This window comes from Gekko japonicus, unplaced genomic scaffold, assembly GCF_001447785.1.
Source record: "Gekko japonicus isolate JY-2015 unplaced genomic scaffold, Gekko_japonicus_V1.1 scaffold105, whole genome shotgun sequence".
NCBI lineage: Eukaryota > Metazoa > Chordata > Lepidosauria > Squamata > Gekkonidae > Gekko > Gekko japonicus.
Window position 1 is genome coordinate 1,881,776 of NW_015167532.1, and position 17,022 is coordinate 1,898,797.

Below are 17,022 nucleotides of genomic sequence, written 5' to 3' on the forward strand. Positions count from 1 at the left end.
GAGACAGTCGACAGAACTAGAGGAGGACTCCCCAGAGGTCCCAGAGATCACCCTGCCTGCGCCCGAGAACGCACTCCGGGGCACCCAGCCCCCGTCCACAGAAGAGAGACCCCCAGAGCCAGAACCTGCGGCCGCGGAAGCCCCGGCGCCACCCTTAACGCCCGCTCCGGAGGTCAGGCCCCCCGAGGCCCCAGCACAGGGACCCAGACGCTCAGCAAGGGTACGACAGCCCCCAGCGTACCTGAAAGACTATGTTTCATAGGGGAGGGTCCGGACTATGGGGGGAGGGGTGTAGTGTCCGCTGACCACCACCGGAGGTCAGCACACATGCCCAAGCTTCGGTCTGTGACAACAATGGGGACTAGGATCCTAGTCCCTCCACTGGGGAACCAATGGGATCCGTGGCGGGAGATTTGAACCCACCAATGGTGACCAGGGGTGGTCCCCAGGTGTGTATATAGTTGGCCCGCCGGCCGTTTATCCTTTGTCTTGTTGTGTGCTAATAAAGCGTGCTATGCACCACGTCGTTGTCTGTCGTTCATCCATGCGGCTACCCACTACATAACACCCACCCTTCACTAGGAGTCTCAGAGTGGCTTACAAACTCCTTTCCCTTCCCCTCCCCACAACAGACAACCTGTGAGGTAGGTGGGGCTGAGAGAGCTCATTCCAGAACTGTCCTTGAGAGAACAGCTCTGACAAAACTATGGCTTGCCCAAGGTCATCCAGCAGCTGCAAGTGGAGGAGTGGGGAATCAAACTCGGTTCTCCCAGATTAGAGTCCACACATTTAACCACTACACCAAACTGGTTCTATACAAGTCAGAATACAATTTATTTTTGTAGGAAGTCCTTCTTTGAAGCTTCATGACACCAGTGTACCCATGTGAGGATCAAATATGTTGTCTCCCATTGGATATTGAGCCTCTGTGGGGTCTGTGGAGCAAGTTTGCCTTCCTTTGTAGAAAATTCTCTTCAAGTGCTTTTGAAGATCAATGATGGGGTCTGTGGCAAAACGGTCCTGCTCTGACCTGCCCTATTCCAGCAGGCCTTCCGAGGTGTCTGGGCCCCAGTGGCTGCCCGAGGTCTCCACGTGGCAATGCCACCCACCTGGTTTCCCCAATACCTGGAGGAGCTTTTCTCTCCCTCTCTTGGTTTAACCGCTGCCACCACCTGACCTTTGTAGGAATTGCCCGCTGAGAGAGCCAGGGCTCCCAGCTCCCTGTTGAGGCCTTGCCTCTCTGCCTCCCGCTCCCAGTGCCTGGTTACCACAGGGACAGCTTCCTGCCTTGTGCACCACTGAAGGAGTAGCCACTCGCCAACTGATTGCCCCCCCCAGCATACCTTTTTAAAAATAGCGTGCCCGGAATAACGGAGGGGTCTAATCTGGTACTGAGAACCGCTACCAGCATTAAAAGTTATAAAACATTTATTAAAAGCAAAATGTCCACATGCACATGCTCAGTACAGCAACAGATTGAGCAAGGGAGTCCAAAGAAAAGGGTAAAATGCAAATTCTCTATTCCTCCCTCTGTACATGCCCTAGTGGATCTTAGTACCCTGTTTCCCCGAAAATAAGACCTACCCCAAAAATAAGCCCTAGCAGGATTTCTATGCATTTGTGGTATAAGCCCTAGTGTGTCTTCTTGAGAAAAAATAAATATAAGACAGTGTCTTATTTTCGGGAAAACACGGTATAAGGCAGGCTGTTTAGCTTAAAAGGTTACAGTTGTTCTACAGAGGCCCACTACCTTGAATCCTCTGCTCAGGTGCGCAGGCCGGCACGTGGCAATGGCCGCCTCCTACAGACTTCAGGTAAGACTTCTGTCTGCCTCAATGGAATCAGCACAAAAAAGAGCTGCCTCCTTGCTCCCAGGAATTGTTATATATTTTCTTGAATTTATGCATACTTTCTTCTTTCATTTTTTTTAACTCTGTTTAGTTGCTGGATTATGATTCCCCCTTTTTATTTGGAAATACAAAACAAAAACATAAACAACAACATGCTGAAGGTCCTAGTTTCGACCCCAGAATTTCCAGTTAAAAGAATCTCAGGGCTGGGAAAGGCAAGATGAACCAATAGTCTGATTTATTACAAGGTAGCTAGCTTCACATGTTACACCATCACTGTTAATCGACTTCTGTGCAAATCACATTATCTGGGTAAAGCTTGTACCTATGTGACAGGTAGAGCTAAGAAACATTCTTCAGTGACAAAGCAGTCACCGAGAACAGGGCTCTGAACCCGCCCACAGTAGCCCTGGTGGGAACTGGGAGGTAATAGGGAGATGTCACGGGGAAGTCATAGGGAGAGAAGGTTAGGCTCTGAGGGTTAGTTTGAGAGAAGTGTTAATATTTATCTCGAGTTGTATGTTCTTTTTAAATAAACTTCTTGTTCACTTTTGAAACCATCTTGAGTCAGTCATTTGCCCGGTGGGGGTGCAGGTGAGGGATCCCCCAGATTTTGCGGGTTCCTGCACACCGGCGGCCAACTGGCTGGCAGGAGGGAATCCCCCCCAAATAACAACATCACCTGCGACGTGCCTATGTCACCTGGTGCCGATTTTACCATAGAGTTTTGTCCAAAATCCAGAGCGTCGCTGCCGATGTGCTGGCATCCCTTCCAAGTGATGCAGGAACGTCACGCGCAATGTCACTGTTTCCCAAAACATCCCCCATCCCCCTGCCGGCAGGCAAAAGGGACCTGGCAACCCTAGTCTGTTTTACCTCAGTGGGCTTGGGTGGGTTTGTTCTCAGGTCCAGATCCTATCCCCACAAACCCAGTTTAGATTTTCCTTTTTAATTTCTCACTGGGAACCCTGGTGTAGTGGGGCAGGTGGGAAACTGAAATTGTGTGATGGGATGTGAGATGGTAGCTAACTCCACAGGGTACCTGTCACTTTGTGTTTAATACCACAGATTAGATTTCTTTGCCACAATTCTATTTTAGCCCCAGCTCAGATATTAAGGTAGCTCTCCATAATGCTTCAATATGTGGTATTGGAGCGTCCGGGGCTGGCAGCAGGGCAGCGGGAGGAGAACACCCTGAGCACCATGGTCCAGCCAACTGCCTCCCTGGCCCACCTGTGCTCAGCCCCTGGGCAAGCTCACCAGCTCCGACAACTCGAACAAGGGCAATGGGAGACAGCGACAGCAGTGACGAGGCAGCAAGGGTCGGCGAAGGCAACGCAGTCGGCAGCAGGGCCGGGCACAGAGTTTGCCTGGCAAGGGCAGATGACGAGGGGGGAGGAGTCAGCCTACGCCGAGGCTCCCAAGATCGAGAAGTAGGAGGGGAGGCTGGAAAAGGGGAGGTGGATCCAGAGAACCACAAGCGGTGTCACCCCAGCCTCTGTTGGCCAGGATGCTGCCAGGGATGGAGGACACTGGAGGCAGGAAGGCGGAGCTCTCTCGTACCTGAGAGGCAGCCTCAGCCAATGGAAAAGGCCTGAGGGGATGGACAGGGGCAGCCTTCACTGCGGTAGGGTGGGTCAGGCCCCCAAGAGGGAAGGGGGGGGATAAAAGGAGGCCCTAGAGAAGAGTCTGTGGAGGAAAAACACTGGACGCCAACATTGTGGCAGGTGTTCCGGCTGGGGGGAGGAGGAGCCGGGCGAGTTAACCCCCTTCCCTCCTGTTCTGAGGCCTCTGAGGGGAGTGACCCAGTGTCAGGAGCACGAAGGCTGAAGGAGGCCTCCCCCCTGGGGGGCAGACGGGGCATGACATGGAGCAATGATGGAAAGTCTGTACAGAGTCTGGAGGAGAATCAGGTCATCTTTTCTGTTAAGGTGCAACATTGACGCAGCAGCTATCAAATGGTCATCCCAAGTAGTCCAAGTTGCGAGCCACGGAGCCTTTTGAAATATGATTATTAACAACAGCAACAGTCATCGGTAGACATGCAACAGGTCCCTGGTATTGTCCCTCAGGATTTCCAACACTGGAATGGACCCCAACCGGCAACTGAAGGGCCAGATACTAGTCAATAGTGGGCCGAGCCCAATCACTTCATTATTTTCTTCAGAGCTGACATTGGGCTAAACCATCAGAGGTTATCAGTGCAATCCTATGCAGATTTTTATTTAATTTACTTCATTCATAATCCACCATTCTTCCCAGTAGGGGCCCAGAGTGTTTTACATCATTCCCTTCTCCTGCGTTTTATCCTCCCAGCTGCCCTGTGAAGTAGGTAAGGCTGAGAGTGGATGGGCCCAAGGTCACCAGACAAGCTTCCGTGGCAGAGTGAGGATTCAAGCCCGGGACTCCCAGATTTCAGTCTGATAATGTAACCACTATAACACACTAGTATTTATATGGACTTTCTGCTGTAGGCATGTGAAAAAGATGACGGCTCTGACTGCTCAGCGATTGGGATCAACTTCATTTGCATGGTTTCTCTTCTGTGTGGCCCCTATGGTGAACGGCAAGGCATGTGCCACTGCCGAAGCTCTTGCCACACTTGGAAGCATTTACTATCCGTTCTCCCCTGTGTGATCGCTTGGGTGAGAAGTGAGATTTCTTCTGTCAGTGAAGCTCTTTCCACTCTCCAAGCATTGATGATTTCTCCCAATTGTCTCCTTCCACAACAATTTATTTTGTCAGTCTGACTGAACTTCTTTCCACACTCAGTGCATTTATACGGGGTCTCCCCTGTGGTGATAAAGGCAGCTGGTGGTCTAGAATTCGTTCCACACTCAGTGCGTTTTTATGGGTCTCCCCCATGATGGTATGGAAGGCTGGTGCTCTGAAATTCTTTCTCCACTCCATGCATTTGTACGGTTTCTCCCTTGTGAGAATCCTTTGATGGTTAGGTATCTGAAACAATCTGAACCTCATTCCACACTTCAGACATGTTACTCGAAGAGTAAATTTTCTCCAAATAGTTACTCCAATTTAATCAAATTAAAATTGATGGCTTTAGGCCAGAGTAACTGCACAGGACTGCACTGTCATTCATTCAAGGCAAAGCAGAGCCCGATGAATAAGTCGGAAAGGAAAACTAAAATAGAGCGGGGAGGAGACAGGAAACGGTTGCATGATTGCTAGGCATTTCCCGCAACTGACATCCCGTTTTTTTTTTTTAATTTATAACATCGTATTATTGTGATGATCAGTATTCATCATCATCCAATTTGGGATGTTTTAAAGGAGGGGGGCGACTTTCTACTGAGTAAGTGCAGACGGGAAGAATATACGCCAAACAGGAGATCTTGCTACGGCCCAAGTCAATAGCAACAGCAGGGATTGGGCGATTAGTAAATCCAATAAATAAAAAAACAAAAAAAACATCCAGATCAACAAGGAAGATTAATTCGGATTCGCTTTTCTCTGTCCAGCCGGGAGAGCAGAAACTACACAGGGTACCGAAATTTCTTCTGCGCATGCTCTGCACCCCCTCGCTGTTTAGATTTCAAACACTCTCCGCCCCTTCCCGAAGAGGCGCATGCGTATCACAGCCCAGACTTCTGTCAATAGGCCGAGGAAGGATGGCACCATTAAAAAAAAAAGAAATTGCTCTGCACACGCGCGAACAACACGTTGCGTCATCACCCGACTCGCTCCCTCCCCCGCCCACTTTCGCCCTACTTCCAGCTCTGCGCAGGCGCCCGCGAAGCGGCTCTTCGGTCTAGTGCTGCGGTACAACCAACCAGAAGAGCCCTCGGCTATCCCAGGCTGCAACGCGGCGAAGGTCCCCCCCCCCCTCCCGCTTCTTCCTTCAGCCACCGGCAGCCATGTTGTGCTAGTTTTGCGCTCGGCGGTGGCGCCAACCGAAAACTCTCCTCCACCGTCGCTCCCAGCCAGGAGGGTTCTTCGCTGCGGGACCTCGTAAGCCCGGGCGCCATGGCAGCCGCTTTGGGAGGCGGCGCAGGTACGAGGCCGGGCGGCCGGAGGACGGGCCGGAGAGGGAGGCCGCGGGTGGGCCGCAGGAGGGGGAGGGGGGCTTATTTGCGTGTGTGCGCGTGTGGGGGGGGGTCGCCTGGGGGCGTGGCAGGTTTAAGCTCCTAAGGGGCGTACGGGGGGGGGGGGGGGGGGCGGTAGGCGGGATTCGGAGAGAGAGGGAAATGGGTGGGGGTGAATGATGGCTATAAAACCCGGGATCATCTGTCTTTTGGTGTGCGGGATCTCTTTGCAAGAGAGGGAGGCAGTATATGAGGCCGGTTTTTTTTTTTGCAGGTCTCGGGACTCGCGTTTATGTGAGCTTCTCAGGTGCTGTTAAGAGTGGCTGATTGCACAGATTGTATAATGGGGGGAAGGGAAGATCTCCCAGAAGCCTGGGTGAACATTTTGAGGGATTGGAAGGACTAGTTGTATTTTGGGTGGGTGGGGCGCTGTGGACGTCCAGAAAGCGGGAGCTGTCAAGGCGAGTTGTCTAGGTGCAGGATGTCGGAAGAGGAGGAAACCAGATACGATGTTTACGTGGGTAGGAAGCCGGGTGCCGTGTGACCGTCTAGAGGAACAGGAGTTTAAGAGGAGCCTTGCAGCATCTTGAAGATGTAGGCAGCTTTATTCCAGTGCAGGAGTCACCTCATGAAATGGACTGTAGTTTGCAAGTGCTCAGTTGACGGTGCTGTAAGGCCAACGCTTATTATTGCAGCAGTGGACTAGCACAGGTATCTCTCTGGAGAAAGGCAAATAGGAGAGAGAAGCATCCAGCTTGCTGTTTCATGTTTACAGTTGGCGGTTGCTTTAAAGAAGGCATTGAACACAAAACCAGTTTATTTATAAAACATGGCTGTTTCTTGTTTTCTTCCTGGCAATGTGAGAGGGGTTCAAGTCCCTAACATGGGGCCTATGTAAGAGCTGATAGAAAATTTGGTGGTGCTTTATTTACATTGTTTGGACCCTACTTTTCTCTCCAATAAGGATACAAATTAGCATCCATTGTTCTCCTCCATTTTATCCTTACAACAGCCCTGTGAGGTACATTAGGCAGAGTGCGCGTGCTGCAAGGTCACCCAGCAAACATCCCTGTCAGAACAGAGATTTGCATCCAGGTCCCCCAGATCTTAGTTTGACAGCAGTGCCTCTTATTGGCTTAGCAGAAACATGAAATAAGACCTCATTGGATTTATCATGCACTTAGGATTTCACAAGTTTTTTTCTTGACGATTTTCTAAACCTTACAAGTTTTGCTGCTGCCCTTGTTACTTTAGGTGATCTTCCTGTAAATTTTTTTCATGGAAAAGGAGTGCTCAAAGCATCCTTCAGTGATGTAGCTCGTCTTTCCAGATTTGTCATGTAAACTTCATCTCTTTACAGACTGAGTTGATTTTTTAAAAGCTATAAATAAAATGCTTTATTTGAATATTTAATAATTTTATGGTACTTATTATAAGGGTATTATAATGCCTGCAAAGTGCTGTAGGCATCCGTCAGCTGCCAGGAAGCTCCTAACTCAATTGGTTTATTTCAAGGCTTATTTTGTGACCTTGAAGTACGTTGGTTTCTTGGTTTGGAATGCACTGTTTGGTGTGCTGCTCCCACATAGCATTGTTGGCTTGTTTAGCTGTAGCTCGCACTCACTGTTCTGTCTTTGTCATCTCTTCCCAGTTCAGGGTGCTTCATTTAAAAATAAAATCCTGGACGTATTCTCTACAGCTGCTTATGCCTTGCTGTGTTGCTTGAAAATCTACCATATAAAGGCTTGCCAGGCTTTTGTGTGAACCCATTCATTTGATGTGTGTTAGCTGGGCCAAATCTAGTTTCATTAATTTCAGTTAACAGTTCCCTGGTGAGCTTCTTGGGTATTAAGCAAACCTGGTAGCTGTAGAGATGGCAAATCCTGGAAGCATTTTGGGGAAAACCAGTTGAGAGCCAGTTTGGTGTAGTGGTTAGGAGCGCGGACTCGAATCTGGGAGAACCGGGTTTGATTCCCCACCCCTCCGCATGCAGCTGCTGGTGTGACCTTGGGTCAGTTGCACGTTTTTTCTGAGCTGTTCTCTCAAGGGCAGTTCTCTCAGAGCTCTCTCAGCCCCACCTGCCTCACAAGGTGTCTGTTGTGGGGAGGGAAAGGGATTGTAAGCCACTCTGCGACTTCTTTGGGTAGTGAAGGGCGGGGTACAAATCCAATCTCTTCTTCTCTTTTTCTTTTGTTGAGGATCTTTCCCCCCCGGTTTTTCCAGAGGAAATTTTTTGGGAGCACTGGGGGGGGGGGAACTTATTTGTATTGTTTCTCTTGGAGTGAATAGTGGTGTGGGGGTCTAGAAGAACCTGGAAAAAGAAGAAAACCTCTGTTTCTAAGGTCTTTGAATTGGGGGAACACTGACATTCATGAGATATTTTCTTATTTAGAATGAGTAAAATGCTTCCTAGGGCAAGGTTTTTCGCACTCTAAACTGTATAGCATTGAGGACTTTTTCCATTGGGAAAATGGGAAAATTGGGGGGAGCACTAAAAGCTCCTACTTTTTTCCTTTAGGAATAAATGAAATGTTTTAAGAGAAAGTTTTACTCAATGTGTAGTGTCCTCAGTATTGATAGTCAAAAAGCAAAATGTACAAGATTGGGGAGTGAATCCTCACTGCTTAGATAACAAGCCACCCCCTGCTCTTCTTGAGACACTGAGTCTCCATCCCATCCAGGTGTTAATCAAGAAGTCATCCCTGCAAAGTAGGACACTTGTAAGTTGTAGCCAAAATAGGCCAAGGTTTAGACTGAAGTCACAAACCCCAGACAAACCCACAGATTGTGATTAATAAGGTTTATTAAAAGAAATGTGCAGAAGAAAATGTACAAATATAAGCGCAGTGCAAAACAGGAAAGAAAACAATAAAGCTAAATAACTATTCTAGGATTCTTAATCAAGCTTTAGTCCTCTGATCCAGATATTTCCTGCTCAGACTGAAGATAAAGAGTCCAGAGTTCATAATCCAAGAAGCAGGTATTCCAGCCATGCAAGGCCCAACCTACCATCACAAGGATGACCCAAAGGGGGTCTGGAACAGAATGAATGGGCTTGCTTTAAGCCAGACTGCCTGCAGCTGACCTGGTTCTATTTAGCCAGTCAGGTGTGTTCTAAGACACATAACCACTTATTTCTGCAGCTAGTACATGCCTACAATCATGCAATTTTCCCAGTGGTTCTTTGGGCTAATGTGATGGAATGTGAGTGCAAAACCCCCTCTGAGTCTTTGGCCTTGAAGCTCCCAGGCCCATCTCACTTGCACCTGTGTCTGACTCCTCTCATCCCGTAGATCTCTCTGGAAACGGCAAGTCAGTGTGACATTAAATTTTCCGGAGAGGGGCCTTCAGGAACTTAACTAGGCCCAAAATCCTGAATCCAAGTTTGCAAGGCCAAGAAATGGTTTACAAAGGCCAGTTTCTTGACATATAGTATGAAAAAATTTACATAAAACAATCTGCAGCATTGGATGACACAGTAATAAACCAACAAAGTTTAATTCTGGATTCCAGCCCCCATAGGAGACCCCCCCCCCCAGCTTCAAAATTTTGAGACACCTTATCTCTCTACGTAGTTGACAGAAAAGTTCTACATTTGAATTAATGGAAACCTATACTCTAGTGATTGATACAATATAACCTAGGTCGGAGGTGTCGAACTCATTTGTTATGAGGGCCAGATCTGACATAAATGTCACTTCGTTGGGCCAGGGCATGCATGATATAAAATGTATCATGAGGTACCAGAGATATAAACTTTATAAAAATGATTTTAGATGCCAGATGGCAATAGCGGGCAAAATTGGATTAGTCGTGATATGCAGAGGGGAAGTAGGTGTGGATATCAGCATTGGTAATGAGACAGGAAACCTAGGTCTCAATTCCATCCAAGGAGGATTCAGTCCAGGAGGATGCAGAGAGTAAATGGACATAGTCTGACATTAGAAACCACAACATTCAGTTGCTGACCTAAGAGTGGCAGTGCTCTTACAAAGGAATTAGATTAGAGATTAGAAAGGGAGATTAGAAAGAGAGGCTGCTGAATTGCAATTGATAGTGAAGCTCAAGACAGTGCAGCCCTTTGAACAGTGTGTGCTATTATGATTTGGCATCTGAAATCATTCTACTCTCCAAGATGTAAGGACCAATCCAAATGTTCTAATTCCCAATCAGAGTCTTTTTGAAAGAAAATAAATCCAGATAGGAACAGAATAAGCCAAAATAATTTCCTCAATGTGCATTGTGCTTGTCAGAAGAATCCTCCCTCCCTCCTTTCAAAGAAGTGTGCTTGCACACAAAACCTTATACCTGGAATAAAACATCGCTGGTCTTAAAGCTGGGATTCAATTTTGTTTCCCCCCCCCCCCCCACAGAAAGCAGAAGCCTTGTGTGCGGAGGGGGGGAGGCAGACAGGCAGGCTTGTCTTTGTATCTCACAGCCACGAGGTTCTCTCTATCTCTTTGTGTGGGAGGGGGGAGGGAGGCAGGAAGTGAAGAGTGACTAAGATAGCTGGGGGAAAAGCAAGCTATGGTGCAGCTGCAGGAGCAGCCCTGGGAAAGGAAGCAGGAGAAGGAAGTTGCTTGGGGGCTCGTTTTGAGCCCTGTGAGGGCCGGTTCCAGCCTGCAGGCCACACGTTTGACACCCCTGACCTAGATGCTTCTGTGCCATGATACTTTGTTGACAAAGGAATTTACTTAATTTAATTGGAAAATCCCTTTGCCCCTCTTATCTCATACATGCTTATGAGGAGTTGATAAATGATAGCAAAATAAAATGCCTCTTGTGACATCATTCCTCAGTTTGACAAGTTCAAGTTATGCCAAATCCTTGTTGATGCTCCTTATGTTTGTGTCGCTTTTAAAACTTTTCCTGTCTTCCTTGGTTTGCAAAGTTAAGTTGTTTTGACATAAGCCTGTCCCCAAAGCCCCCAGCTTAGTGGGGCAAATCACATGGGCTTAATTTTGTTTTGTTGACAAGTCTTTTAAGAATAAAATGTTTGAAGGAATTTGCTTTTTATTGTATTATGTAGGAATTCTGAAGCACTTGACAACTATGGAGCAGCTTCTACATATACTGTAACTACAGTGAAAATAAATGCTCCATCTTTAACATGCTGCTTTTGGTTTATCCTTTATCAAAGCAGAATGTATTGATGAAGGCTGAACAATACATTTAAGGTGCACAGAGGCACCATGCATATAGCTGGGTTCTTGGAAAATAGGAACATGGACCGTTTTCTCTGGCTTTCTGTTGTCAACCTCGAAGACTAAACATAATTTGTGTTGTTAGTTCTATAATTATACAACTGAGGTTGCCTTTTGGAAATAATAATTTGCACCTTATATCATTGATGAAGGCTGGTGATAACAGTTCTGTACAATGACCTGATCCCTTAACAGATGCTCTCCAGACTCCCATTGCAGATGCTCTCCAGACTCCAATTTTGGGGGATTTGATAGTCTGCAAGGGGAGTAAGGAAATTCCCATCCAATAAGCTTCATGTTGCTCTTGGTTTGTTGGATAGAATGCCATCTGAAAGGAAAAGAAAGTCAAACTGAAATTGTGATAAACGTGTTTTGGGCGGAGAAAGGCTCGACTGTAACAATAGAAGTAGCAGCATATTTGGATACTGAATTTAAGTTTTTAACATGGAAAACTCTGAACTCTTCTATAGTGAATTATACCCAGTATTCATGGTTTTCTACCTCCGTAATTCCACTCTTTGGCATTGTTCATTTATGTCTAACTAGCAGTAAAGCCCGTTGTGGAAATAAATACAACGGGATCTAGAAAGAGGCTCTGGGGGAGTGCTCTGGCTTTGGGCAAACAGTGTCATTTTGCTGTGGTGACCGAGGGGGGTGAGTTTGAGGTGTGGAATGCAGTGAAGTCCAATCAGCTTCCATATGCAAAAGACCTTGAAGGTTCCATATGCAACTGACATTCCAACTGCCTTGCGGGGAGGGGGGTGAGTTTGAGGTGTGGAATGCAGTGAAGTCCAATCAGCTTCCATATGCAAAAGACCTTGAAGGTTCCATATGCAACTGACATTCCAACTGCCTTGCGGGGAGGGGGGTGAGTTTGAGGTGTGGAATGCAGTGAAGTCCAATCAGCTTCCATATGCAAAAGACCTTGAAGGTTCCATATGCAACTGACATTCCAACTGCCTTGCGGGGAGGGGGGTGAGTTTGAGGTGTGGAATGCAGTGAAGTCCAATCAGCTTCCATATGCAAAAGACCTTGAAGGTTCCATATGCAACTGACATTCCAACTGCCTTGCGGGGAGGGGGGTGAGTTTGAGGTGTGGAATGCAGTGAAGTCCAATCAGCTTCCATATGCAAAAGACCTTGAAGGTTCCATATGCAACTGACATTCCAACTGCCTTGCGGGGAGGGGGGTGAGTTTGAGGTGTGGAATGCAGTGAAGTCCAATCAGCTTCCATATGCAAAAGACCTTGAAGGTTCCATATGCAACTGACATTCCAACTGCCTTGCGGGGAGGGGGGTGAGTTTGAGGTGTGGAATGCAGTGAAGTCCAATCAGCTTCCATATGCAAAAGACCTTGAAGGTTCCATATGCAACTGACATTCCAACTGCCTTGCGGGGAGGGGGGTGAGTTTGAGGTGTGGAATGCAGTGAAGTCCAATCAGCTTCCATATGCAAAAGACCTTGAAGGTTCCATATGCAACTGACATTCCAACTGCCTTGCGGGGAGGGGGGTGAGTTTGAGGTGTGGAATGCAGTGAAGTCCAATCAGCTTCCATATGCAAAAGACCTTGAAGGTTCCATATGCAACTGACATTCCAACTGCCTTGCGGGGAGGGGGGTGAGTTTGAGGTGTGGAATGCAGTGAAGTCCAATCAGCTTCCATATGCAAAAGACCTTGAAGGTTCCATATGCAACTGACATTCCAACTGCCTTGCGGGGAGGGGGGTGAGTTTGAGGTGTGGAATGCAGTGAAGTCCAATCAGCTTCCATATGCAAAAGACCTTGAAACGCTGGGCGGGACTGCACAAAGCAGCCAGTCAACCCAGCCAGCGTCTTCTGACTGACAGTTCAAGCGTCCATACACTAAAGGAGTGCATTTTAGAACTTTGGCACCCACTATTCAATTATATATAAGGAGAGATATGCTTTGTTTCAGATTTCTGTAACCTTAGTCCAGTTAATCTGTGTATCAGATACCTTATTCTAGGGGTGTCAAACATGTGGCCCAGGGGCCGGATCAGGCCCCCGGAGGGCTTCCATCAGGCCCACAGTGGAACTGGACATCTCCTGCTTCCAGTTCTACTGCTGCTGCTGCATCATAGCTTGCTTTGCCAGACTCTCTTAATCACTCAGGCATTCATGTTTTAACCTGGGTCCTAGACTCAGAACTCTGAGCATGAGATTTCTGTGGTGAATGTCAATAAATCAAAAGTAGGTTTGCAACTTACAGAGCAAATGTTTTAAGCATGTTTTTATTTTAAGTAAAAAAAAATCTTTGTGTTTGTGTGCTTTATAAAGTTTATATCTCTGCTACCTGGCATTACATTTTATGACACACATGGCCCAGCCCAACAAGGTCTCATTTATGCCAGATCCAGCCCTCATAACAAATGAGTTCGACACCCCTGCCTTATTCTACTGATTGCTCTGACTTAGATTTTTTAATCCATCTTGAGTTTCAATGAATAAGGTAGACTATAAATAATGTAAATAAATATTTGTATCCCAGTGGGGGCCCAGCGTGGCTTACAGTATCTTCTCCCTTCCTCTGTTTTATCCCCACAACAACTGCCCTGTGAGGTGGGTTAGTATGACAAGAGTGCCCAGGTCAGGGTCATCCAGCAGGAATTATTATCATGTAATGCTGCAGTTTGGCTTACATACAGACAAAACTTCATATACATGTTTTGAAAAGGCATTTCACTCATTCCAAAAGAGAAAATAATTTAAACGAGTTTTTTTCCAGAGCCCCCCTAATTTTTACCTTGGAAAAACTGAAAGTCTGAGGGGGCTGTTCTGAATTTTTCTAGTCCTTCACACCTTTACACAACACTGTGAACTGTACTGAATATGTGTACATTTGGGCACTTCCTGGTAACTGATCAGATGCAAGTAGTCTCAAAGTATCAGGGCCTCACAATAAAGCTCTGGCAAAAGGTGGCTAGCCCCTCCCCTTAATGAATGCTCATCTAATGATGCATTGTTTTCTCTAGTGCACTGAAATCTCTACTTACCTGGGAAGGAGGAAAGAGGGGGTGGCTTATGCTGAATAGATCTTCATTGGCAAGCATCACACATTCCACAGCAGTGAGGAATTAGACTGTCAAAGCCATCCTTGCGGGAGAATTCCCATCCCAGCCAGTACAGTGTTTACGACACCTTAAAGAAAGTGGTGCATGAGCAGAGTTTGGGCCAAGAATATACTTTACTTATTTATAATCTTTGTATGCTGTTTTTCAACTGGTTAGTCCAGAGGTGTCAAACTCATTTGTTACGAGAGCCAGATCTGACATAAATGTCTGTCTGGCCAGGCCATGTGTGCCATAAAACGTAATGCCAGGTACCGGAGATATAAACTGTATGAAGGACAGCAGCTGGTAAGCCCCGAGTTGTTGTATCCCCACTCTAAGGCCTGTGGGCTGCAAGGAAAACCTGTATGGGCGGACTGGAGAGCCAGAGGTGCAGCACTGGGCAGACGCTTCCACGCTGCTTGACTGCGGCAGATGAAGTTGTTCCAGCATGCTGAAGCCAAATCGGAGTGGCTCCGCCCACTCCCTCCTGAGCGGTCTCCTGGTCCCTCCCTTGCACTAGTTTTTCGTGGGCCGCATAAGAGCCCTAGACGGGCTGATTTTGCCCCCCGGGCCTTATGTTTGACACCCCTGGGTTAGTCTTCATCACGCCCTGTAAAGAAGGTCTGATGAATTTTCTCATGCGTTATCTGCCAGGCCTCAAAGTCTCAGACGCTCAAAGAACTAATTTTGGCATTTAGACCTTTTGAAACATTTCTTTTACTCTGAAGGGCTGGTTCCTAGGAAATTAAATTGTTTCCAGTCTTGCTGCCTGAGATCCTGCCAGACTGTTTTTTAAATGAATTTGAGTACTTCATGATTTATTTGCAGTTACATTGCCCGGGGTAGTCTCAAATGAGCTTTTCAGTAATATTAGGTCACATACCGACAGTAGGAGCTTTACTCTGAAGGTAGATGATGAAACGTTTCAGAGACCAGGAGTCAAAGAAATCACAGTTGCTTCGCATTACTGTGATCAGAACTGCTTTGCAAACAATTGATCAGAGTATTTGCCCAGCTATAACTTGCTTATTCATGCAGCTACTGCGGACTCTAATCTGGGAGAACCAGGTTTGATTCCCCACTCCTCCACTTGCACCTGCTGATGTGACCTTGGGTCAGTCACAAGCTCTGGCACAGCTGTTCCTGAAAGAGCAGTTTGTGTCAGAGTTCTCTCAGCCCCACCCACCTCACAGGGTGTCTGTTGTGGGGAGGGGAAGGGAAAGGAGTTTGTAAGCCGCTCTGAGACGCCAAGTGAAGGGCTGGGTATAAATCCAGTCTCCTCCTTCCAATAATACCAAATTTCTGGGAATTTTGAAGCCATGGAGGGAAAATCTGTGCGCCCCCCCCCCCCCAGGTCTTTAAGGGAAAATGGAATTTAGGGAAAATTTAAATATGTGTGGGACTTATCAAACCTCAACTAATTTTACTGTGTTAACATAAAACACATCATTTTTAATCTGGGTAGCAAAAAGAGCTACAAACCTCTGTACTCTTGTGCTGCATTAGCACATCTATCTTAGTTTCTGCCTTCACAGAGGAAGAAAAAAAAATCAGAAGCTGAAAATAGAAAATCATACACTTACTTTGGTTTTCTATAAAAGTTATGTGGCACAACCATACCGTCACAGCGGGACTAGCAACAGGTTTAGGTAAAAAGTTCAGTGTTTTAGATGTTGAACTTTTGAATAGTAGAAACAGTTTAGCAAATTTATTGGGGATGAAAGTCACATTTAAGTAAATATATCCTTGAAAATGTGCTGTATATGTCCACAGTGGTCATAGGAATTAGCATTATGTAATGCTGTAGATCGTTTTGCGTAAACATCTTTATGCTATACATTTTAAATAGCATTTCTTAACATGGGTTTTTACATTTAATTCTGCTAAATTTTTATACATCTGAATTTTAAATGCTTTTTAATGTTTGCTGCTTCAAGGACCTAGAATTGAGTAGAAAGGTGGCATAGTAATGTTTTGAATAATAATTTTGCTCATTGCGAAGGAGAAAATCTTTCACTGGATTTTTCTTTACTGTGCTTCCCGGCCCCCCAAAATCCCAGGGGAGCTATTTCTGAATATTTCTGCCCCCAGTTATGTTCCGAGCCTTTGCCTCTCTGTCCCACATGGGCTGTCCCACACGACTGTTCCTCTTGAAATTGGCAGCTGGAACAAACTGTGTGTAACTTTCATAGCACTTCCTTGTCTGATACAAGATAGCATTATCAAAGCTGTATTTGCAGATTCCTCTTATCTTATGATAAAATCTGAACAGCTGTAGGCATTAAAAAGCCATGCATCCTTTTTGCTGTGTTTCCGATGTAATGTTTAAAATAGTTGTTTGAAGGGGAAATAAGCTGTATTTACATTCTGGTTCTGAGCACCCCTCCTTTCCTCTCTCTGTTATGTCAATGTACAGGAACAGGAAGTACTGCTTCTTCTAGTACTACTTTAAAAGTATTGCGTGGTGCTAAGTTCATCATTGCTGGGAGAAAAATTGGCCAGTGCGTCATAGTTAGATTGCAGTTAATCTAACGTCTATTGGCTGCTGGTGATAATTCTGGACTGGATCTTGTTCTGATCCAGCCAGGCACTTAAGTTTCTGAGAAAGTATGTGACCATGCTGAATTTTATATTTCCGTCCTTTCAGGTTGCTCTAACAAAACCCCCTTTATGGTGGCTAGATTTTGCACCTCGTTATGTTTAAAATGGAAGCCGCCGGTTAAGTCTTATTAATTGTTCTGTACTGTTGAAATCTCCCTGACCTGGATGGCCCAGGCTAGCCTGATCCCGTCAGAGCTCAGACGCTCAGCAGGGTCAGCACTGGTTAGTATTTGGATGGGAGACCACCAAGGAAG

General features: G+C 46.5%; 1 protein-coding gene across 1 annotated transcript in view; it reads left to right on the forward strand.

The window, feature by feature from the left end:
- Positions 1-2,981: 2,981 nt before the first annotated feature.
- The window catches only part of RBM33 (RNA binding motif protein 33), a gene marked incomplete at its 3' end in the record, with an annotated part of 94,125 nt that continues 80,084 nt past the window's right edge, over positions 2,982-17,022 (forward strand). Inside the window, exons 1-2 of the mRNA XM_015413439.1 lie at positions 2,982-3,283; positions 5,714-5,862. Of these exons, the coding sequence (XP_015268925.1) occupies positions 2,982-3,283; positions 5,714-5,862 (451 nt within the window). The remainder of the gene's footprint in view (positions 3,284-5,713; positions 5,863-17,022) is intronic.